This window comes from Myxine glutinosa, chromosome 5 (genome assembly GCF_964187855.1).
Source record: "Myxine glutinosa chromosome 5, kmMyxGlut1.1, whole genome shotgun sequence".
Classification (NCBI taxonomy): Eukaryota; Metazoa; Chordata; class Myxini; order Myxiniformes; family Myxinidae; genus Myxine; species Myxine glutinosa.
In genome coordinates, this window is record NC_136265.1 from 196405398 (window position 1) to 196432383 (window position 26986).

The following is a 26986-nucleotide window of genomic DNA, read 5'->3' on the forward strand; positions in this document are numbered from 1 at the left end:
ATTGCCGGGCACCGAAGTGGGCTCGGCATTGACGCACGCTGAAAGGGAGTACTCAGTTTTCACTCTGGTTGTTTGTTGTGCACCGCACCTTTCCTATGACATCTCCAGGCATTGCAAATCGTCATTGCTGGGCACCGAAGGAGTCTCGGCATTGACGCACGCTGAAAGGGAGTACTCAGTTTTCACTCTTTGTTACTTGCAAAATCGAAGATTTTTCAAGTATATTGGTCGGTTGTGTTTGTGGTTCTGTCTGTTTGTCTGTTTGTTTGTTTGTCACCGGCCTACAGGTCACAATTTTCAACCGATCTTTACGAAACTTCACCAAGTGGTAGAGTTGGTCAAAAGCAAGAAGCCTATTGTTTTGGGGTCAATAGGTCAACATAGGCCAAAGGTCACCAATTTTGATAAATTTCTAAAATCCTCAATTTTCATCCGATTGACTTGAAATTTGAAGACCACTTGCATATCTGGTCACTGAATTCAACCACCAAGTATTTTTGAAGTCAACATAGGCCAAAAGGTCAACATAGGCCGAATTTCTAAAATCCTCAATTTTCGTCCGATTGACTTGATATTTGAAGAGGACTTGTATATCTGGTCACTGAATTCAACCACCAAGTATTCTTCAGGTCAACATAGGCCAAAAGGTCAACATAGGCCAAATTTCTAAAATCCTCAATTTTCATCCAATTGACTTGAAATTTGAAGAGGACTTGCATATCTGGTCACTGAATTCAACCACCAAGTATTTTTGAGGTCAACATAGGCCAAATGGTCAACATAGGCCAAATTTCTAAAATCCTCAATTTTCATCTAATTGACTTGAAATTTGAAGAGGACTTGCATATCTGGTCACTGAACTCAACCACCAAGTATATTTGAGGTCAACATAAGCCAAAAGGTCAACTTAGTCCAAAAGGTCAACATAGGCCACAATTCTAAAATCCTAAATTTTCATCTAATTGACTTGAAATCTGAAGAGGACTTGCATATCTGGTTACTGAATTCAACCACCAAGTATTTTTGAGGTCACCTTAGGCCAAAAGGTCAACATAGGCCATATTTCTAAAAACCTCAATTTTCATAGAATTGACTTGAAAATTGAACAGCATTTGCACATTGAGTCACTAAATAGGGAAACAAACTATATTTGGAGGTCAAAAGGGCAAAGGTCAACTCAAGGTCAACCTTCCAAAATCGTCATTTTTCATCTGAAAAATCATCAATTTTCATCCTGTTGACCCAAGCTTTGATCAAGATTGTAAATTTTAATCTTCATGAAATGGACAATTTGCTGTATCACTGGAAAACTTTTTGGGGGGGGATTTTGCAAGTATCGTGCTCCGCATGACGTCTGCTTGTTTGTTTGTTTGCTTGTCCGGGCGATATCTCAGCCATCCTTTGAGCTAGGAAGCTGAAATTTCGGCACAGTAGTGAGCGTCCTTTTTTTTGTTTGTTTGTTTACTGAATCGAGGCTCGTGAAAGAGCTAACATTTACTTCACAAACAAATCGACCAGACAAACAAAATACACAAAAGGAGGGAGCGGAAGACAAGATGGGGAGAAAAGGGGAAGCACACAAACACAACATCCGAGAGCAGGGAGATGTGTGGAAGGGAGAGGGCCCGGGGGGATGAGGCATGGGAAGGGGGGGGGGGGGGGGGAGGGGGAAGTATAAAGCACAAGGACACCAAGGACTTCCAGGACAGAAGTTGGTATTTCAAAAAGTGGAATTGGGGTGAAATTAGCGGGGGTAGAAAAGATCAAGGTTTTGGATGGGGGAAGATAAGAGATGGTGGTGAACAGCTGTTTTAAAAACGGTCCTTTGTCAAAAACGGTATTTTTTGTTTTTTGATTATTCAATAAATTGAGGAGTTATTTAATTATTAGCGATTAATTAAGTACTTATTTAATTAATCAAATTTCCTTTCTCTTCTGACCATTAACTCAGGCACCTTTTGAGATAGGAAGCTGATATTTGGACATGCCAATGACCAGGTGATTTGGCTGCAAAGGCTATTTTTGATTTATTAATTAATCAATTAATCGATTAATTATTTAATTATTCGATTAATGACCAAAAATTTTTTTTTTTAAAGTTACAGATTCTGATGAAATGGTGGTGGTTTATGTGTTCTCTGACCGAATTTATTAATAATTTAATTTTTTTATGATTATTATTTATTTATTTTCATTATTAATCATTTATTTATTTTCTTTCTCATTTGGCCAATATCTCAGGCACCTTTTGAGCTCAGAAGCTAATATTTGGACATGAGTGACCAAGTGATGTGGCTATCAAGGATATTTTTGATTTATTGATTAATCAATTCATCAATTAATCGATTAATTATTTAATTATTCGATTAATTACTAAAAAAAAAAAAATAGTTGTGGGATATTTAATTATTTGGCATGGGGGCAGTGTACTTTGAATGTATCTGTACTTGTTTGGAATGTTTTTCATATTTGTTTGACTGGCAGAGACTATCATCTCGCTCCTCTCTGCACATACACACTCGGGATGACGTTCCATACAATTTGTCAAACTCAGAGCCAAAGTACTGCTAAACTGCAGGTTCGTTTTCCGATTCATGTTCTGATTCGTGTTAAAAATATAACGTTCAATTTGAAAATTAAGTTGTTCCTCGAGCATAAACTGACGTTTGTAGACAGACAGACAAAGTGAACCAATAGCTTAACCCCGCTTTTTGCTTCACGCGAACGGGGTAAATACACTACATGGCCAAAAATATGCGGACACCCCTTCGAATGAGTGGATTCGGCTGTTTCAGCCACACCCATTGCTGACAGGTATATATAATCAAGCACACAGCCATATAATGTCCATAGACAAACATTGGCAGTAGAATGGGCTGTACTGAAGAGCTCAGTGACTTTCAACGTGGCACCGTCATAGGATGCCACCTTTCCAACAAGTCAGTTGGTCAAATTTGTGCCCTGCTAGGGCTGCTCTGGTCAACTGTAAGTGCTGTTATTGTGAAGTGGAAACGTCTAGGAGCAACAACAGCTCAGCTGCGAAGTTGTAGGCAACACAAGCCCACAGAACGGGATCGCCGAGTGCTGAAGCGCATAAAAATCGTCTATCCTCGGTTGCAACACTCACTACCGAGTTCCAAACTGCCTCTGGAAGCAATATCAGCACAACAACTGTTTGGCGGGAGCTTCATGAAATGGGTTTCCATGGCCGAGCAGCCGCACACAAGCCTAAGATCACCATGCGCAATGCCAAGCAGCGGTTGGAGTGGTGTGAAGCTCACCACCATTGGACTCTGGAGCAGTGGAAACGAGTTATCTGGAGCGATGAATCACGCTTCACCATCTGGCAGTCCGACAGATGGGTTTGGCAGATGCCAGGGGAACGCTACCTGCCAGATTGCATAGTGCCAACTGTAAAGTTTGGTGGAGGAGGAATAATGGTCTGGGGCTGTTTTTCATGGTTCGTGTTAGGCCCCTTAGTTCCAGTGAAGGGAAATCTTAACGCTTCAGCATACAGACATTCTAGACGATTGTGTGCTTCCAACTTTGTGGCAACAGTTTGGGGAATGCCCTTTCCTGTTTCAGCATGACAATGTCCCCCGTGCACAAAGCGAAGTCCATACCGAAATGGTTTGTCGAGATCGGTGTGGAAGAACTTGACTGGCCTGCACAGAGCCCTGACCTCAACCCCATCGAACACCTTTGGGATGAATTGGAACGCCGACTGCAAGCCAGGCCTAATCGCCCAACATCAGTGCCCGACCTAACCAATGCTCTTGTGGCTGAATGGAAGCAAATCCCCGCAGCAATGTTCCTAGTGGAAAGCCTTCCCAGAAGAGTGGAGGCTGTTATAGCAGCAAAGGGGGGGACCACCTCCATATTAATGCTCATTATTATGGAATGAGATGTTCGATGAGGACATGCGGGTGTGATGTTCAGGTGTCCACATACGTTTGGCCATGTAGTGCATCAACCTTGTCACTCATAATAAACGTGAGACGCGAAGTCACATGGTGGTCTGTCATCACAATCATGAACCACCACACCAACTACACCTTAAAAAGGGAAAACCCCACAAAAGTGGAGGGGCTGGGTGGGGATGACAACCACCAAAATGACCAAAAGTGCTTCTCACAACACTCCAGTCCGTGTACACAAAGTATGTCCAAGTCGCAGGTTTCTTCCAAGTTCAAAAAGTACAATAAACGTCATGAACGAATGCACACCCTTTGGCTCTGTTCAGCGGCGGCTACAGTGCCCCTACATCGATTCAGGCTCAATTAACACCTGAAGGTTAGCAAAAGTGCCGGTCAAAATAAATAAGTAAATCAAAAAGAAGAAGAAGAAGCGCTCCTGGTCATGAATTCCATCTCAGAACGGGAACCCAGGAGTGTTTCATGAGGAAATTAATGTTTCATTTGAAGCTCAACAACAACAACAAAAATAAACGTCCAATCGGCCCCGGGTTACGTCAAATATCACCAAATGAGAGCACATAATAAGGCACGGGGCGGGGACGAGGAACGGACGCAATCCAAACAAAAACGCTCGTAAATATTGGAGTCGACATTGGTATCAGAGCCTCAGGGTGTTCGAGGAAAGACTATTCCGCACATACTATGGGGGGTTCTCTGGTCTCCACTCTGGCAAGTATTCCTACCTCGATGGGACAATGGATGTACTCTTCCTTAACAACCATTGCTTTGCTTATTTAGCAATTCCCCTTGACAACTCCACAAAAGGGTCCTTGTTGGGGGAGAAAACCCGAGTCGCGAAAAGCCTACCAAGTATCACAGGTATTGCCCGAGCTCGACTGGAAAACGTGTGGACCCCGCGAACAAGGACACCGATGCTCGATACGTCGACGTCCATAAACGAGCGCCATCTACGGGCTGTCTGGCGACGGTCACAAAAAACAGGTTAGAATCCTCACCATCGACGGGACCAATCGTCATTATCACAAGAATACTAAATGGGGATAGTCATCAATCAGACTTGATTTCTTCACTCAAAAAAACTGCAAAAAAATTTGGCACTGCAAAAAATTAAAAAGAATTTTTTTTTTTTTTAAACAACTGTACTTTTGCAAACATCTTGTGGAGGAAAACGTTCATCAGTTAAGCAAGAGTTCCAGTGCAGGTGTTGCCCTGAAAATCATTCTTAGGATCCTGATATCAAACCCGATGCACATATTCCGATTATATACAAGCAACGCAGGCACCATTGCCTTAGAGGAGAGACGACTTTATATTCCATAGAAAATGGCAAATTAGATAATTTAAAAAAAATGGAGACAAACAATTAAGAAGAGTAGTATTTATGGGAAGAACAAACACAATGATAAGCAACGAGCGTCACCTGTTCGTTGCTTTGGAGGTCACAAGACCTGCATAAATTCACCTTCAGCTCGTCCGAATGATGTGCCGGGAAAGGTGATGAGAATATTAAGAATCCTAACTGTTGAGATCATACGGGAAGATGTTTAAATCATCAAGAGAACCCTATCGATTCGCTCGAGCCTCGAGGTCATGGTGGGGGTAACGCCGCATATCACCGATGGAAAAGCAAAATAAAACATTTAATAAACAACAATTTATACATTTCCCTGAGCATAACAGGTGGCAAAAAGAAAAAAAATCATGAAATTCTATTTTAATTTTTCATAAAAAAATGTAGAATTTTTATTTTTCATAAAAATTTTACATGAAATTTTTATTTATTTATTAAATGAAAAAATTTCCGACATTGAAAAATTATCGAAGAACGTCTCTTCGAATGGGAATAATAAGAGGTATAAACAAACCGCGGATTGGTGTCATGCATCTGGAAAGACATTCTCATTGGAAGTTTTCAACCCTGCCAGGGTAAGATGGCCACCCTGGGGGCGTTAATACAGACACAGTGATACGAGTTCATCAGAGCAACCAAATGCAACAACCAAGTGGTTACCATAGCAGATGAGCCTGTTATCCCGCTCGCAGAAAACTAAAAAGACTCGAACTCAAAGCATCTGGGGGGAAGGAAACACATCGCACCCCACCCTCTCCATGTCTGCTCTCCCATTTCATCTCGTTGAGAAATCCTCTGAAATGAAGAACCCGCACCTTGTCCAGATAATCGATCCTGGCACACCTTTAATGCGTTATTCCCAAGTACGTCTATGCTGCGGAGATCTATGGATTATTTTTACGCCCTACCATAAGGGTGTCATTCATCACCGGGGCACCGACATCAGATGTTCGTTACACTTATGAGGAGCTTGACATTTTATAGGCGAGATAAAACCGCCAGGAGAGCTCGTAACTCCAGGAAAGAGAAATTCTCGAAGGATGAACCGCTTTCATACATCGAGCCAAAACTAATTCCGCATCGTGACCGCTTTCACTTGATAACAATTAAGCACCGGCTGTGTCTCCTTGAAGGAGTTGACAGAACAAATGACTTATTCAATGACATTTGCGTTAAATAAAAGTTAAAATAAATACAGGCGAGTACGATTCGGTATCGTTGAAACACACAGGTGTTCACTGTTGGCACGCACGCAGGTCATTTACTTAATGTAGAGAGTACCTATGAACGAGGATACCTGCACTCGGTGATTCAAATGAAGGTAAAGCCGTTGTCAAATTCGAATCATGAGATGACATGCTTTAACATTCATGATCTTACCAACAAAAACTCTTTTGCACACTGGAACTAAAACCAATTGTTTACCAGACTTTCACGCATTCAAAAGGGGAAAAGCAGAAACTGCAATTAAACCCGAAATTACAAAGTCCCTTCAACATGGAGTGAAAACTACTTCGAGATAAACAGTCTCCACTTGGCTCGAAATGAGACGTCTCAAGTAAATTTCAGAATGCACTTACACACCTATTAGCAGCTTTGAAGGTAAAGGTTCATTAACAAATAAGGAGATTTGCTTATCAAAGAATGGAAATTAATGTCACAAAGTTTGGCCTCACTCGCAAACCATTTTGCTCTCATTTCCTGTTTAAACAAACAAGCATTGTGATGTAATCAAGACGTGCATATGCCATGTAATGCAATGGATAGATCTTTGCACACTTCTCTGAATGCCCACCTTTTGTCTTTGTAAGTAGTGCAACACGTGGCATTATTTGCCTTTTCTAGAGCTGTTTTTAGCAAAATATAGGATTTGTAACATGGAAGAAGAATAAGTAATGCAGAAGGAACAAAAGAACACACACACACAAATAATAAAAACATATTAAAAAACATTAAAAACACAAATAAATAAAAGCACACATAAAAACACACAAAATAACACAAACAACAAAAACATGCACACAAACATTAAGAACACAAATATTTAAAAAAACACACAGACAATAAAACTCAGACAATAAAACACAAAACAATAAAAAAATACAAGAAAACACAAACAATAAAAACAAAAACACACAAAAACAATAAAAAAAACAAATAAAACACAAACAGTTACAGACAATAAAACTCACACAGACAGTAAAACACAAAACAATAAAAAAATACAATTAAACACAGACAATAAAAAGACAATACAACACACAACAAACACACCCACAATCAAAAAAAAAACACACCCAGAAAAACTCCCCACAAAAACAATTTTAAAACCACAAAAAAACACAAACAATAAAAACACACAAACAATAAAAACACACAAACAATAAAAACACACACAGAAACAATAAAAACACAAACAATACAAATGCACACAGGCAAACAATAAAAAAACACACAGAAACAATAAAAACACAAACACAAACAATAAAAATGCACACAGAAACAATAAAAACACAAACACAAACAATAAAAACACACACAGAAACAATAAAAACACAAACACAAACAATAAAAACACACACAGAAACAATAAAAACACAAACACAAACAATAAAAATGCACACAGGCAAACAATAAAAACACACAGGCAAACAATAAAAACACAAACACAAACAATAAAAACACACACAGGCAAACAATAAAACACAAACACTAGCAATAAAAATGCACACAGGCAAACAATAAAAATGCACACAGGCAAACAATAAAAACACAAACACAAACAATAAAAATGCACACAGGCAAACAATAAAAACACACCCAAACAATAAAAACACATAAAAAACACACACACAAGCACCATAGATGTTTGCTTAGAGATCAAAAATGTTGTGTTTGAGTATTACTCAGGTGGAACATCAAACTGCATGGTAACAATCTCTTCGGGAAAGGAGCTTCTCAGAAGAATTCCTCTGGCACGGTTGCAGTCAAGCTCTTCGACGAATCCAAACCAGTAAATCACAAGTCCAGGACCAAATCTGCAGAAGGGGAAGAAAGTTATTGAATAATATAAGGTCGAAGCAAAATCCAACTTTTCATAACTTCAATCCAGAGTAATTTTCAACACATTCATATCATAAGAAAAAGCAGAAGATTGAAGTGACGGAGCAACACATTCTTGACTCGTCACCAGCTGATGCAAATTTCCTGTTCTTTTATCCACTACATGTTGTGATGGAATTTTATTTTGCAATATAGGCCTCACACATTTGTTTTAAAGGAAGCTTTGATTTTTTTCCTTTCTTTTTCCTAATAATAGAAGACCATATATTTGATGTCTGCAGCTGCAAAAGCTGAAGGGTTTTGACTTCAGATTGACCCATTGGCTGTCACAACATAGGATTTGGTCTTATTGCTTTGTTGTGATCAATTTTTCCCAAAGGGATTCTCATTACTAGTCTTACTGTGTGTGCTTGCACCAAAAACTGCAAAACGATTACCCTGCAGAGCCTTCTGAAAAGGGGCATCTCGTGTGCTTCAATTTGGCAAATTCAGATGCCATTGGATTTGTCATGTCTACTACTACTATGAATCCCTCTGCCACTACTACTGCTTTAATGACCCCAATTATTCCCACCTTTGTGTGGGGTCAGCCAGGGAACGTTTTTGGGCCAGGTCTGGGCTGGCCAGGTCTGACGTTCGACTGAAGGTGTTTTGGGCAGGGAATTTGTAATTTGTTCAGGGTGTTGGCGATAATGGCGAGGAGGGGTGGTGGAAGAAAAATGGACAGAAAAGTCAGGTAGGATGTGAACCATCTGTGAAAATCAACAACACGCGCGCAAAATGCAAACACGAGCGGGAAGCCTGGCAGGAGCATTTGAGGCGTGCCCATACACATCTCTGAATATTTTTGTCCACTTGCCGAAGGACCTGCAAATTCCAAGAAGCAGGCCTTTGGCAGAAGGTGAAAGTTCAGTAGAGGAAAGGGAGCAGGGCAGGTGATGAAAAGGCAATCGGGCTCGGTGGGGTCGAGAACCACAGCCGCTCCTTCATTTGACGGAGCGCAGGTGCATACAAGTCTTAACAACAGGATATGCTTTATTTCTTGATCTCGCCGGAGCCCTTGTGAGGAGCACGGAGGGCAATCCCTTTGAACCATGCCGGTTCAGCTCGCTCATGGGCCAGTATGGGACAGCTGCTTGCCAGACCAATGTTCATAAGCAGCTGTAGTGATACACTGGATTTATGGAACAAAGTGACAGACCCCCAAGTGGTTGAAACCACATTACATTTACTACCTGGTACTTTATTGGTTTGTATGACGAATTGTTTTCTTGACGAGTGCGGCTTACTTTGAGGGTGGCTTCGTGCTAACTTTAGGCTCCAGAGCCAGCACGGACCGTCATGGAATTAGGAGGAGGCAAGAACAAGGTGAAATTTGTACGGGTGAATAAAATAGGAGGAACATTGAAGACAGAAATCCTTCGAAGACTCCTCCTCATGCAAGAGAACATCAAGTGACGTATTGGAATGATCAAAAACTATTGGGCCTATAGTTCCCTGTTCTTAAAATATAAGAATTGTCCTAAAGTTAATCAAGTTCTAGGAAAGTCTGTATTACACTTTAAACAGCAGAAGAACAAAAATAAAGAAAGCAGATTTACAATCTTACTATAATTCACCAAATGTCCGTCTGTCCGTTTGAAGGTACCGCAAAAACGGCTCAACCGATCGCAACGATATTTTGGGTGGGTATTCCTGGGACTCCTGGGAGTAAAATAGGCTATATTGTTTCCAAGTTTTCCAGTTTTCCAATTTTCCAACTTTTCCAAACAATGGAATAATATTTACCGATAAGAACAGTGATGTGGCTTTTATTGAAATTCTACAAATACTGTTTATTCTACGTACCAGGAGAGAGTAGATTGACTCCTGACGAACTCTTCCTATATAAACGTGCGGCTCCGAAGTAACACGGCAGCGTGTGCAAAGCCACTGAGAAACAGGTGTAGCGTCCGCTTCCGTGTTACAGATTCGGCACGCACTCTTCACACATAAACGTGCGACTGAGAAAGACGTGTAGCGGCCGCTTCCGTTTTGCAGAATTCAATCTTTTTTCAAAATTGCCGCCATGTACTGTTTAGATTTCGATGATTTGCGTTTGATACGATTCAACGGATGTATATATGAATCGTTTAAAATAATCGACAAGTGTATCTAATGTCGTAACAAAGAACATAGATTGGAATTATTTAATTTTGATGAACCGTATTCTTTACGGAGTGTGTTTGATGCAGAATTAGATTCTTGGCAAGGATTATACTGGGCGGTTTGCCATTGCCATCCGAGCAGGAGTCAGGGCAGGAATTTGGAATTTGGACAATAGCTCGCCTACTAATCGCGAAGAACGCCGTGGGATCTTTAATATCCACCAATTAATGCCGGTGGATGGGCCGCTCAGTTTAACGTCCATTCGAGGGACAGCACACCCATTGATGAAGCGCACAACCTGTGAAACACTGGGATGACATATTACACCTGGATTGAGATTCGAACCCAGGCTAAACAGCTTGGAGGTGAGTATGCTTACCTGTAGGTTATCCTGCCAGCATGTACGTGTACATGTATGTATGTATGTAGTAATGTACAAACGTGTGTGTGTGTGTGTGTGTGTGTGTGTGTGTGTGTGTGTGTGTGTGTGTGTGTGTGTGTGAGTGTGTGTATAAACACATACTTATGTGCATGCATACATACATAGTTTCTTTTAATTCAATTTAATTATTCTCTCCTATTTCAATTGCCACTCTTTTAATTTGCAAAACTCCCTTCAATTTAATTATTCAATCCTGTTCATTAATCTAATTGCTCACGACGCCCCCGGTGGTGTTTATAATAAAGGACATGGATTTGCCCCCCCCCCATTGGAGGAAGACCTTCTCGTGTTCGGACCATTGGTGCTCATATGGTTGGCAGTGAGTGCCCCGGAAGCATTGACAGAAAGAGAGAGGCAATCATATGTGTGGGAAAATTGCATGTTCAGTCAGATGGCAGAGAACTGGTACGATTTTCCAGAGGACCTGGGTTCGATTCCTAGTCTGGGCATGTAATGGTCCCACATATGTCTGTTTAATATAATAATATAATTTTATTTTATTTTATATCTATATATATATATATTTGCGGATATGGGAGGATATGGGAGAGGCATTAGTAAGTAGACTGTAATGACGAGGATAGTGTTTTGGCCCCGAAATTAGAAAAACAAAATTTGATGATTGGCAGTAATGATTGGCAGATGATGGGTAGTGATTGGCAAATTTTTGATTTGTTGAAATTTGATGTGCAAAATTGGTAGTGGGAGATGCCCGATGTGGTGGGATGGCAACTCTGTCATCCCTCACAAATTGGGGGCAAATGCGCTATAGATTATGGGGTGTATGGCAGTGAAAACTAGCCCGGGTGGGTTAGGATATTGTGTGTAGGGATCTAGCGAAGATGACATTAGGTAACGTTAAGGTTTAGATAGTGACTGATACCTGTAGTGGGGACGCAGGTAGTTTAGTGTGTTTGATAATGACGAGGGAGCGCAATAGTTTAAAGGGACGACTGGGAAGCGCAAGTTTCAGAGGGGAGTAGTTAGATGAGATGATGCTGTGTGAGAACTGGACAGGTGTGTGGAGCAGTGTATGAGTAGTGAGTGTTGTGGATCAGCGCGAATGCGCTTGGGGGAGAGAAGGGTGCAGGCGGCACCAAGTATGAGAGCACAGGTGTGCAAGTGCAGGTGTGTGGAATATATGGAGCAGAGAATGAGTGGTGTGGAGAGAGTTGGAGTAAGTGGTACGGAGTGGTGTGGATGGGGGAAGAGTGGACCCCTTTTCACGAGTACCCGGGGAGGGTAGTTTAAAGAATAGTTAGAAGGTATAGGTAAATTGTGGTTGGATATTGGCATTTGTGGTGCGGTTGCAGAATGGTATTGTGGATGGGTGCATTGGTGTGGTGAAATTGGCTGGTCGTGTGGCCTGTTAGTATGAGTGTGAATGGTTGGGCACTCCGCCACTGTTAGATGTCGGCCAGGTGAGGCCGCAGGTGGGCTCTGGGAGCCGTTAGTGTCAGTGGGTGCCTGAGGATCCCGGGTGTGGATCGGGCAGCCCGTGCCAGAGAGGGCACTGAGGGGGTGAGAGTGCGAGAGGGCCTTCCCCAGTTAGTTAGGTTAGGGTGAGGAGCAGGTGAGCTCGGTAGGCAACAACAGTGGTGGAGGTGTGCAGGTGGATGGACCTGGGTCAACGTGGCACCTATGCCATACAGGTGAACCACTTTTAGTTGGCCCCCCTGACGGCCACAATTTAGAAATGGACGCGGTTGGCGCCTTTCTTTATTTCTAAAGAAGCCAGAAGGCCAAGTGCACTCCATGAAGACAAGACCAGCGGCAGAACATCGGCCGGCTGCGACACCACCGGTGACCATGGACACTTGATTGTGCATGGTTATTGAACACTTTATTGGTGCACTGGATGGTGCTGACTGTGCGTATGGGGTGGTGCTTTTGGTGCTTGGACGGGGTGCTCTGCACATTATTAATGGCCGTAGGGCCACAGGGCACTCGTGAGTAGTGTAATAATGTTGCTTCTGGGACACCTCCGTTTAACATGGGAAATCCCTATCTAATGTCATTTACCCCCTTGTCTTTTTCAAAAATCATAAACACCTCTATTTCTCCCACCCTCATCTTTATGAACCTTTTGTCTGTAGTACCTATCCTTAATGTTGTTCATTAGACCACTCAAACACTACAAATATTTGTTTTCTCTTATAGACCTATCATCCTTCTTCTACATATCATCTGGCAGATTAATCTTTGACCCATTCACTTCCATATTAATTCTTTCCCTCCCTCATTGCCCCTAAACACCTATATTTCTCTCACCCTGTTCTTTACGAACCTTCTAACCTTTTGACATGTTATCCTTATTCATTAGACCACTTAAACACCTGTGATCCTTCTGACCTCATGGACCTTTTAACCTTTTACTCTTAATATCATCTGGTGAATATAACCCACTCAAACAACGACCCTACAAATATTTGTTTATGCGTGGGAAATAATTTAATTCTCTTGCCACTCTCTTCACCATCTAATATATTAACAAAAAATATGTTTGAGTTTGGTTCTTTATTAAGATATTTTAACTGAGCTAAGATAAAATGGTAAACCTCCCTCAATGTTCTTGTTTGAGCACCTCCAGTGCCACATACCATTTTAAAATTAAAGTATATATTTTCCTGACAACCATCAAAGTTTTCCGTCCACTCAAAAATATTTCCATCTTTTTTACCCAATTCACCGGTATTTAAATTAATTCTCTTATTTGTTTTGTGAATTTTTTTACCAGTTGCCTCTTCAATTATACCTATTTGATATTTTTCACATTCATTATGTTTTCCATTTATATACCAAGGTTGATTACACCTCCACTCTTTAGTCTGGTTGATACTTGGTTCTATCATTTATATAATAGTAAAAAAGGCGGCGGTAGCCCGTTAAAATCCCCAACCCCCCCCCCCTTTTAACTTATCACTTATATATATCTTATCACTTATATATATCTTATCACTTATGTATATCTTATCACTTATATATATCTTATCACTTATATATATATCTTATCACTTATATACTTATATAACCATAAGGGAGACTATCAATTCCATTTTCTAAAATAAACCTCTTATCATCAAAAGCCCCCAATGCTTTCTTATTCACCTCTTCTGAATATAATTGATGTTTATAACTTCTTATTCCATTAATCTTTCTAAACTCTTCTTTCTTTGTTGTTAAACAGTTATAATAATCCTTAAAGTTTATTGTTTCTTTAATGCCATTTTTCTTTACACCTTTTAACTTCTTATCAGTCTTTTCAACGTTATTCACAATGTATTTATAAGCATAAGCCTTAGACCTCAATCCCACAAATTCACTCATAACATTTCCTCCCAATTCATCCTTGAACTTTCCAATCACCTTTTTATTTTTAGAAGAGAACAACTCACTCTCTGGACTGTAATTACTAGTGTCATAGATATTAATCTCCTTTTTCATGTCTGAATAAACATCATCAGTATTAATTTTCAAAATAAAACTATCAGTATCCATATACAACAATGACACATTATCCTTATACTTTGATTTTAGATTAATATAAAAGTAATCATACATTAATGACTTTGACAAGTCAATAATTGATGTTCCAATGTAAATAGGTTTGTCCATTTCAATACTTTCTTTAACCAAATGGATCGCACAAAAGTTCTCAGTAAAGACCTCAGCTCTAGTAAAACTCGGTCTATTAATTAATTTTGATGCTTGTTCCCAAGATGTTGATAGTCTGATATTTTGTCTTTTCCTCACATTCTCCATAGTCTTACCAAAGACCGCATTATTCATCAATTTATAAAAGTCTTTCTCAAAATCTGTTTTTGACTCTGTTCTTCTTTGTGTATTAAAATCAATGTACCCCTTTAACCAATGACTTTGATTGAACTTTAGAACCCTATGGATCTTCTCTACTCTTAGACCTTTTGATAAATATTGTCGCAAATTTCTTTGGTGTAAAACATAATTTTTCTTGTTATATAATGTAGTAAGTAATTTTTCTGTTGATTCACCTATATCAAACGATCGTTGATAATCACTCAACCATTCTTTCTTTGGACTTTCTTTCTCACAAGCAAATGGGAGATCTTTGTGTAGGTTATGGAGTTCCTCTGGATATTTTAAATCAATTTCAAAATAATAACCAACTTTTTCTTCATCCAATTCTTTTTGTGTAGAGATACATACATCTTGTAAAACGTTTTTGTAGTCTTTTTCCTTTACCCATCTAAGTTTTCCATAAGGAAGAGCCTGAGACATTGCCCAGCCATACAGGTTGTTCGCGTCATAGTACATCAAGTAAGAACTCTCTTTCGTTGGATCATAATTTGGAAGATATTTGTTATTTGCTTTTGCGTATCTACTCGAGCAGACTTGTGAAATTCCACCTCTTTTTGCCTTTTCAATCATCAAAAGCATATCAACATCGGTTATCAAATCCAAATCTTGTTTTGTCATTTTCAACATCGCACTCCAGGCCAATCCAGGTGCTGTGTAGTAGTGAGCAGGATCCAATCCATATCCAGTGCGACAAACAGATCTAAAGGCTTCAAATACATCGGCCAATAAAAGCACATCAGTTTTGAGATACAAATCGTGATACTCGCCAAGATTCTTGATGTTATATTTTTCCCAAACATTTTGTGCGTGTACATAATCTTTATCAGATATATGACTATTATTTAATTTGTTATAGAAATTTTCTTTTGAAGGAAGTTGTGTTTCATTGAATCTCTCAAATGAGTCCATATAGTCATAGGGGTAAATTCCCTTTTGTGTTAGAAAATCTTTATCTAAAAAATACTCTGAAAGACATGGAAACTCTTTTAGATTTTGAACCAAGTTAACCAATGGACTTGCCATGAATTTAAATGTATCAAGAAATCTGATATGAGTAATAGGAGATGTGTGAATTGTTTTTGTGAATGAAATGTATTTCTGATCCGTGTTTGGAATTGCTGAGATACTTCCAGAAGTCTTTGAGAGTTCCTTGATAAATAGATGTGTATCATAATGAGCGTTGTTATGAAGAAAGACAGGAATGAAAGAGGGGAGTTGATAATTAATATTACAACTTTGATGAGCCGGACCTCTATATTTACCAGTGAGATGACAATGGTCTCTAACCTTTAGACCTTTACCAATTTTCTCCTCACAAATATGACAGACATTGTTTTTTATAAATTCCCTTTTTTCTTTACTTGTTAAGGACATTGGTTTATTGGTTTCTCTCATTATCTTGGTTAATCGAACACAGTCTTTTTCTAGTCGTTTCACAAACTCCTCTGGGGTATTTGAGCCTCTATACATCTCTAACTTGTTATATTTATCACCAACGGATGATTTGATATAATAACAAAAACCACAAGGAGTATGTTTTTGATATTTATTTGTGTATGATTCTTTTGGATCTTGAGAAGCAGTATCAATTTTTTCTAAAATACTTTCAAAATCAGCATATATAACAAATGGATGTTTGATCTTTTTATTTTCATCTTTGAATGTGATCTTTGAGCCTTCTTTAGGCATATTGATTACCGTTGATTTATGTTCGCCACAATAATTTGAATGTTTATCTAATCTTTCTTGTGAATTGAAGAAGTTAAGACAACGCAAACAAATATATATTTTATTTGTTCTCTTACAGACTTGTGGTTTTATTAATTTAGCAATATCTTTGATGTATGTATAATGTGAATTTTCGTCTGAATTAAAATATAGAAGATTAATATGAGTTTGTTTACAATTGTCAGAAAGCTTTAAAACCTGAATGTTGTTTGTTTCTGTTAGACCATAAACATTAACTGATAAATTATTCATCTTTTCAAATTTAGGAATATCATTTAAAGTCATCGGAAACTTTAGATCTTTCGTATTTAATGTATTCTCATATTTTTTATAATGAGATACTCTTTCATCATGAAAATGTGGAGGATGTAAGTGTGCTAAAATAGACCAGAGAAAACATTTATTGTCTTTATTTTTGATATTGATAACTGCTTTTCTATTTTTGATAACACTGGGTAAATCAATGTAAGAAGAAGCTTTTAGAGGATCTGATTTAAGAATATGAATGTCTATGTAAATAATTTTTCCTATATTGAATCCACTTCCTACGATTGAATTATCCACATCTTGCTCTTGTTTAATAAGTTCATCATAGACTCCTGATATTTTAAAATCTTGATATGAAGATATAAAGTGTGGCTCAGTTCTCATGTATGGTGCATCTATAACTCCTTCATCCTTTGTCATTTCTAATTTTACTCCCATATAAAATTTAAGTGGTTTCATTTCCTTTAGTGTTTTTTCAATCAACGTTTGAACAGCAGGTTTAACTATTTCTACAGCATCAACTATAGACTCTGGTTCAGGAGGTTTGAAGTTAAAGACTCTTATTTTAATATGTCCTTTGAATGCTCCATCAGAGTTTTTAGTTGTGATAAAATTTGATAAATGTAGATTTGTTTTAAGATGTATTTTGAAGCCTTTCTTGAGGATATTTTTATTACATGTAGAACAGTGTTTTGTTTCAGGTGGAAGAGGGGAAAGTTTGTTTAAAATGTTGTATGTATGTTTTGCGGTGAGAATATGTTGTTTATAATATTTTACTTCCTTCTCGCAAGTATCACAATAAACCATATTTATAGCGTGAGAAAACGTGGTGTTTTATATATATCACTGTGCTTAAAATAAAACACTTTTGAGCTTTACAGCTCCGTTTTATATATATCGCTGTGCTTAAACTAAAACACTTTTTCACTCAGAATCATCTAAGTCATAACTATCACATGAATACTCAGAATCATACTCAGAGTCATCAATAAAGCTACTCTCATAGCTATCATTTGAGCACAAACTATTAGTATCATAACTATCATCTGTGTTCAATGAAATACTATCATCACCATCGTCCAAGTTCAATGAAATACTATCATCACTATCGTCCGAGTTCAATGAAATAGTAAAATCTTCACTGCTGTATTGACTCATATTTAATTAGCAAGAAAAATATTCCCATCAATATCTATATACTTTCTTTCATTAACAGATTCAATCTCTACAATTTTTATATCAAAAGTTATCTTTAAATAATCTCTAACTATCATAGAACGAAATGACATTTCACCAGAAATATTAACATCATTCATTTTACTTAGATCTACACCCTTTGGATTATTAAAGAAAATACAAATGTCTCCTCTAGAATTATTAATGGTCTTATCATTCTTTTTCAAAGTATCGTGGTCAATCACTTTTTCAAGCTTTGAATAAATTGCCAGGAGTAGAGGAGAAACTTTTGTTAGATTTACTTTAATGGATGTCTTTCCAGGTATAGTTAGAGCTCTTCCTTTAAATGAAATAGAGGGGCTCATGTTATTTTCCATAACTGGTTTTACCCAAAAATTTCCATATTTATCTTTGTTCAATTTAACATCTTTGACATATTTTTCTATATCTTCCACCGAAGTAGAGATTGATTGAAATTTGTCTTTTGTGCTTTGAAACATTGTATTTATTAATGAATAAACTTGCGTTTAGTTTAAGTAAAAATTTACCACATAAATATGATAAGTTCTGAAGGATATTTAGAATTTCCAGACTCTCCATATGATAAATTAGAGAATTGTCCGGCTTGTGATAGAGTGGGGCTTAATGATGAGGATTCATATAAACAATGTTTATTCTGTGATTATATTCTAATTAATGATAATAAGAAATATAAAAAAACATATAACTCTTTTAAATTAGAACCAAAAATGAATTACTTTACAAGATTAATAAGAGAGATGAATGTTAAGCATTATGGTGATAATACACCATTTCTTACAAGGAAAGAGACTCTTTGTATTGAGGAAATGTATAAGGGTTTAATGATATTTATTATTCAAAATAATTTTAATGGAAATGTTAATACAAGATACTACATAAATAAAATAATGAATTATTTTGAAATTAAACCCGAACTCAGGATAAAATATAGAGTTTCTAAAATAGCTCAAAAAAAGTTGGATGACTTGTTTTCCAAATATATAAATGAATGATTTTTTACCCGTTTGGGAAAATAAGATAAAATTTAATAACCATAAAAACATTCCAAATTCATTGAGATGTCTAATAGTTGGTTCAAGCGGATGTGGGAAAACCTGTTTACTTTTAAAGATGCTCCTTGGTCCTAATTTTTTAGATTATGATAATTTAATAATTTTTACAAAGTCAAGTTTTCAACCCGAGTATCAACTACTCTCACAGGGTTTTAATGCAGGTCTTAAAAAGGAAGACATTATCGGTTTATTTAAACTTCAAAACAAACTGAATGATTATAATATTGAAGATATAATACAATTATTTTGTGATACACAGAAATCAAAATCGAAACCCATAACTTGTATTCTCAGTGATAATACGGATGATATACCTTCACCTCAAGATTTAGATAAATCAAAAAAGAACCTCGTCATCTTTGATGATTGTGTTAATGAGAGAAACCAAACAGTAATGGATAGCTACTATACAAGAGGGAGACATTCTTCTTGTAATTGTATATATCTTAGTCAATCATATTTTCAACTCCCTCGACGCTCAATAAGAAACAATGCCAATACTTTTATTTTATTTAAGTTAAATTCAATAGATGTAAATAATTTTTGGAGAGATAATTGCTCTACGTTATGTAGTAAAAAAGAATTTGAAAATTATATGAAACACACGATTGGAAAATATAATTATATTGTTGTGAAACAAGATGAGATACTAAATGATATTTTTCAATAAATAAATACAGAAAATGAATACCGAAGAAAGAGAAAGAAAGTTTAAGGAACATCAACAATTAGTTTCAAAAGTTGTTAAACAACAGGAAGAGATAAAGAAGAAACGGAGACAGAAACTAACTGGTGAAGAAGCCTTTGAAAGAAAACAAGAGAAATTCTTTAAACCACTTTTGAAAACTCAACACTCACCTACAGTTCCCACGGTAGAATTTACTCCGAAAAAACTTCAAATGCTCAAAGATTTTAGTCAGATAACAAAACAAGAACTTGGTGAATTAGAATATGATGACGAGGGATTATTTCGGAAACTTGAGGAGGTAAATCAACCCCCTAATTATGTTGTGGAAGCTCTTCAAAACAATGAATATTCGGCGGGTTCAAAAACCAGAGCAGGTCTCATTCCAACAGAAGAACCAGCAGTGTTTCATCTTGTGGAAGAAAAGGTATTGATATTTAATGATGAATTGATGTTCTTGAGTTCTACTCAACCAAATGTTAAATTAACTCCAAGATTAATGTTTCTTCTAACAAACCCCGGATTCAGCGGTTCAAAATATTTTGAGGAACCACTTGATATGGAAAGAGAGGAAGATAGGGTATATATTGAGTTGCTAAATGCACTTGATTATGGAGTTTCTGTTGCTGGTAAAAGTAAGAAGAATGAGAAGGAGAAACATATTATTGATGCTTTAAGTAAGCTTGGTTCGGGTGTTAGTTTTCTTCCAAATGACCCATCACAATTAGTTAATAGGCTATTATTGTTGTTAGGTAGTAAGAAGGCTGGAAACAACAATTGTTTTAATGAATCCTCAGCCATTTTAGATCAGTTGATGAACATGAAAATAATTAATAAATGTCAATACAAAGATATTTTATTAGATATTAAATAAGATGAGAAGCACAATTCTTAGTTTTAATTTCACAACGAGCGATTACACAGCTTCATTCCCTTACCCACTACAACTTGACCCCCTTACCTCATATGAGGCATCTTTGTTGTCAATGGAAACTTACAATACCCTTTTTAATATCACAGAGAAAAACAACAAGTTTAGTTATAATCCAGGAAGTGGATATAAAACTATAACCGTTTCACCTGGAGCTTACGAGATTTCTCAAATATCTTCAGAAGTCTCTCGCCTTATGAAAGAAAAAGGTGATGAACCAAAAAATATTGTAATAGATATTCAAAAACACACTTCAAAATCAACTATTAAACTTAAAAATAATTATAAAGTTGATTTCACGATTGAAAATTCGTTTAGAGAGCTATTGGGTTTCTCTTCAAAAAAGATTGAAAATAACGGGACGTTTTACAGTGATAATGTTATCCAAATATCCTCCGGTATAAATTCAGTATTAATTCATTGTGATTTGATTGATGGTGCTTATAACGATGGAATAAGAACAAATACAATATTTTCATTCAGTGCATACTCAACCCCGATTGGTTATAAATTTAATATGGAACCAAAAAATCTTGTCTATTTACCTGTGTCAGGAAAAACCATATACAGAGTAAGTTTTAGGATAACCGACCAAGATAATCGTATGATATCCTTTAATGATGAAATTATATCCATCAGAATTCACCTACGTGAAGTTTTTCAATAAATAAATAATGGTTATTGTGAGAAAACACGAGTTGGGAAAATATAAAATAATTACAGGGGAGGGCATGTTCCTTTCACCAGACTATACAAGGTATGTGGGTAGAGGATACTATAAACCTAAGAGACAACGAGGTGTAGGTCATCAATTTCGAAATAAAGGAGATGGGATAATTGATACTCTAATGGGTATTGGTTCAACCATCCTTAAACATAAAGACCTAATTGATTCAACTGCTTCTGCCGTGGGCTCCGTTGCGGGTGCTATAAAGAGTATAAAAGATGCTCAAAAGGAGTCTCATAAATTACAAGCAATCAAAGAAATAAAAAAAGGTAAAACTCAACTATCTTCACAAGAACGACAAAAAATCATTAAAATACTTGGGTCAGGGTTTCAACAATTTTAATGCTATATAAATACAAGTATGGAAGCGATTGATAGTATCTATGATTTGGATGATACGATTATCATTTCAAACTCCACTAAAAAGGAAGACTATTTTAAGGTAAATGCTATAACAGGAACAGACTGGAATTCAAACGGAACAAAAAGTTTTGAAATAAATAATCAACAAACTTACTTGAATATAGCTGATAGTTTCTTGCTGTGTAAATTTAAATTCACTAAGGCTGCGAATAATACTAATGCTACACTCGTAAATGATTTCTTCTGGAAAATGTTTGACAGTGTCCGCCTGTATATTGGAACACAAGAGGTTGAAGCGGTTGATTATGTCTCTGCTACATCTGAAATGATGAAATTTACACTATATTCGTTTAGTGATAGAATGGGTAAGGGAGCTGTTGAAGGTTTTATTCCTGATATGTCAACGGGTACAAACGCAGACCCTGGTTATAGTCAAAGGAAGTCAATGTATAATGATGAAACAAAAGCAGTGAATAGTTTTACCGTAGCAGTACCTCTTAAAGGTATATTTGGATTTTGCGATTATGATAAAGTTTTGTATGGTCTTAAAATTAGATTTCAACTACAAAGGAATGATAATGTAAATAGGTTGCTTTTTGGGGATGAAAATGCTTTTGGAGACAACAATAAATTTGTTATTAATGATTTGTGTTGGTATATCAGTGAATATACTCCTAATCTTAAAACGGAAGAGATGTTAAATAGAAGACTTAACTCAAAGAAACCGCTAAATGTATCATACCTTAAAAGAAGATGTCAACACGTTAAACTGGAACACACTACCTACACTTGGAATTTGGGTGTTCTTCAAGGAAAGCCACGATACCTCTGGCTCATTTTTAAAAAACCAGATGGAGAGGACGGTACTAATAAGAATAATGCGCTGAGTGATAATGCTAAGGTGAAACAACTTCGGGTTTCTCTTGATGGCACATTTTATCCACGAGATAGATTGGAAATTGATTGGGAAAAAAATGATTATGCGGAAGCCTACAAGTCCTACCAAAAGGTGTGTGAAAGTAATGGTAATAATGATCCTATTTTGGATATGGTTGCGTTTCAAAAACTTTATACAATCTACGCAATTGACCTGAGTTCTCAAAAGGAAACTATAAAGTCTAATCGAGTGGATACTTCTCTATACATTGAAAGAGGGGAGAGTGAAGAGGTTAATGCATATTGTTTGCTTTTGGAGGAAACAGAATTACAGATTAATACAGATAATGGTGTTATGATTAATATCACATAGGTTTTTTCTCATAAATAAATGGTTGGGGTATATGTTAATCAAATCAATCTTAATAAATTAACATCTTGTATTCAAAATCAAAAGCCTTGTATTATTAATGTTAATACAATTCAAAGAAAAGGAGCTGTAAGAATTGATGTTTTACTCACACACACACAAGTAAAAACACTAAATGATGTTGGATCACTTAAAATTAAAATGACGAAACCTATGTTAAAGAAATATTCAATAGATGAGTCAAGAGGAGGATTTCTCCCGTTTCTAATTCCTTTATTTGCTGGTTTAAGTGCGGCGGGAGCATTGACTGGTGGTATTTCAGCAGCGGTAAAAACTGCTAACGAAAGGAAGGCACAACTAAAAGCTCAAAAAGAATTGGAAAGACATAACAAGGAGTTGGAGAAACAAATTAGTGGAAGTGGTGTAATTGTAGATTTTGCTCAAAAACTTGAAAGTCTACCTGATAAAGCTAGATTGTTGGTTGGAGATATGCTTTCCTCTATCGCTCAAGCGGGTGTTAAACTAACTAAACGGGGTAATGGATTGTATCTTTCTCATAAATAAATGGATAAATGGTTTAAACAATTTGGAAAGAATACAACGTCAAATATAGAACTAGCTAAGTATTGTAAAACACTAAAAATTGATAATGTGGTTATTTGTATGAGAGATGAATTAATACATATAAATAAGAATACAAAGAATATTATTATGAATTTAGACACACAGAATGGTTCTCATTGGGTTTGTATTCATAATAGTCAGGATAAATATTATTTTGATAGTTATGGTATGCCACCACCTGTTGAAGTAATACAATTCTTACAGAATGGTGTTTATCAAACATTCCAAGTTCAAGAAATTAATTCTAAATGTTGTGGCCAATTATGTTTATATGTATTATTTCAACTCAACAATAATGAAAATTTTTATGATATCATTTTTTATCTAATATAAATGACCTATGTTGGAAAAGATGGTTCTATCTTTGGAAAATCCTCTCAGGATATTGATTTATCAAATTATTATACAAAGGCACAGGCTGAACGACAAAAATATAGTGTAAGTAAAAATATTAATATGAAGAATACTTATAAATTAATCAATTATCCAAACCCTACAGATGCGAATGACTTGATTAGATTCAGTGATTTATCACAATATATATCTTTAAAGAAAACAGCACGTTTTGTGAAACAAGTAAAATTTACAACCACAACACCTGGTTATACTGACCATACACCTTTCCTCATTGAATTTAACTACCTGCTTACAATTAAATTTTATAAAGAAGGACATTTAGTTAATATGCGAATTAATAAATGGGGGTATGATATGCCTGATTTAGGGTATAATTGGTCTTTTTCAATAAACATAGAAGACCTACATGATTTAAATCAGTCTCGTAAAGAAGAATATTATCCACTTGGTGAAGATAAGGATTTATGTGGAAGTACAATTAGTAAACAACAAATACGTGATTTTAAGAAAATAAAAATATATGATAGTATAGCGATGGTTCGCATGACAAAGAAGGAAGGTAATGAGATAAGGATAGAAAGCCGAGGAATACAAACCGATTTGGTAGTGGGAAGATGGGGTGGTATTACCTGTCATAATATTAATCTCACATATATTTCTGATACATAAATGGCAGGAAGAAGACTACAAGAGAATTATAATTTTTGTATTCAAGGATACCTACAAGAAAAGGGTGCTCGGTATTACATACCTTATGATTTGGAGCATATACATGGGAATTTTGTCATTAAAAACTGGCCTTATACTGATATTGTTAAACCCACAAATAGAGACTTGTTTAAAATATTAAATAAAAATGAACTTCTCAAAGTTATGAAATATAAAACTCTTTTAGAAATCGTCAACAAATCTTATTGGTATCCTATTATGAGAAAAATAATTATAGATACAAGAATATCTCAAAATCCAGATGAGTATATGTATAATATTCTTTGGGGTTCAAACTCAAGGGTAGCAAGGGATGAGGAAGGAGTTGAAGAAGAGAAGGAGGAAAGAGAGAAAAAGGAGAAGGAGGAAAGGGAGAGGGAGGAGGAGAGGGAGAAAAAGGAGGAGAAGGAGGAGAGGGAGAAAAAGGAGAAGGAGGAAAGGGAGAAAAGGGAGAAGGAGGAAAGGGAGAAAAGGGAGAAAAAGGAGAAGGAGGAGAGGGAGAAAATGGAGGAGGAGGAGAGGGAGATGGAAATCAGTGAGATTCATAAAAGATTGAGTGTATTAAAGCAAATAAATCAATCTCAACGCACCGAAGAGGAAATTAAAGAATTAACAACTCTTATGAAGATAATAGTTTCAAAAATAAGAACGTCAATGTCTTCAATTTCAGGGAGGAGATTTAAACGAGAAAGTGGTGAAGAAGAAGAAGAAGAAGAAGGAAAAGATTATGTGATTGATGATGTTGGTGTCATTGACTTTAGTTAGTTTTTATTTGTAAATAAATGGAGGAGAGAGTGAAGGCATTCCTTAGGATTCTTTATGTTTTAAAAATAAAGATTGAAATGTATATGTTGAAAACCAAAAAGGTTTTGATACTCTGTCGGAATTTTTCTGATAAATAAATATGAGTTATTGTCTCAAATGTAAAAAGAAAACTAAATCTAAAAATATCTCTTATGTTAAAGCTAAAAATAATAGAGTTTATCAAAAAGGAATATGTCAAGTATGTGGCTCTAAAAAGTGCCAATTCATCTCTCCTAAAAGAGGAGGAGACATACAAAAGTTTCTGTCAGGAAGTAAATTTACAACAACTGGAATTCCAGGGGAATTACACCTTCCAGGGTATTCTTTCTGTGGTCCAGGAACAAACTTGGATAAAAGATTAGATGAGGCTGACAATCCTAAACCTTGGTCTAAACCTACAAATAGGGTTGACGAAGTGTGTATGAAGCATGATATTGCTTATGGGAAAACCACTACGTTGACTGAAAAACATAACGCCGACAGCGAAATGTTGTATAATTTGTCTTTGATACAAAATCCAACGTTGAGAGAGAAAGTTGATAGGTTTATTGTGAGAAATTTGATAAATGCTAAATTGAAACTTGGTCTTGGTTATTCCTCAAAAAACTATTAGGCTCTAATGATGTCATCAAGACTGAGGAGCTTTTGGCTGAAGAATTACACAAACCTATAATCACAAAGTTTAAAAGAAGGAAGGTTTATTCTAAATACACCGACCACATATGGTCCGCTGATTTAATTGAATTGAATAATGACAGGGGATACAGGTATGCTTTAACCGTTATTGATTTGAGGAGTAGATTTGCCTGGGTTGTCCCTTTAAAAAATAAAAGGGGTGATACTTTAATGTTAGCCTTTAAGTTAATATTTGATCGGGATAAAAGGAAACCAAAGAAGTTATGGACTGATGAGGGAACAGAGTTCTATAACAAAATATTCATGAAATTTCTTAAGGGGAAGGGTATTAAATTATACAGCACCTTTAATGAAGGAAAGGCAGTTGTTATTGAGCGTTTTAATCGTACTTTAAAAGAGAAATTATATAAAAAATTCACACAACTCGGTTCTCAAAAATGGGTGTATTTAATTCAGGATATTGTCGATAATTACAATAATACAGTTCATTCATCAACAAAATCAAAACCATCGGAAACATTTACAAAATTAGAATATGAAAAGGAGATTAATTTGAGAAAGCCCAAGTTTAAAGTTGGTGATATTGTAAGGATATACAAATGGAAAAGTCATTTTGAGAAAGGTTATACACAAAAATGGACTCGTGAATTATTTAAAATCATTGATGTAATGGATACAGCTCCTTGGACCTACAAATTATATGATTTAAATGGAGAAGAAATCTTGGGTTCATTTTACTCGCAAGAATTACAAAAAACACAAGTAAGCAGGTAATACCCTTGAAAATAATAAATAAATAAATAAAATGTAATGGGGATACGTTTTTAAATCTGTGAACCACAAACACAGAATCCCTCAACT

At 36.3% G+C, this 26986-nt stretch overlaps 1 protein-coding gene across 1 annotated transcript in view; it reads right to left on the bottom strand.

The window, feature by feature from the left end:
- Positions 1-5632: 5632 nt before the first annotated feature.
- CDIN1 (CDAN1 interacting nuclease 1) overlaps positions 5633-26986 on the bottom strand; it is a 126961-nt gene continuing 105607 nt past the window's right edge. Inside the window, exon 7 of the mRNA XM_078779326.1 lies at positions 5633-8327. Coding sequence (XP_078635452.1) covers positions 8192-8327 — 136 coding nt within the window. The 3' untranslated portion in view covers positions 5633-8191. The remainder of the gene's footprint in view (positions 8328-26986) is intronic.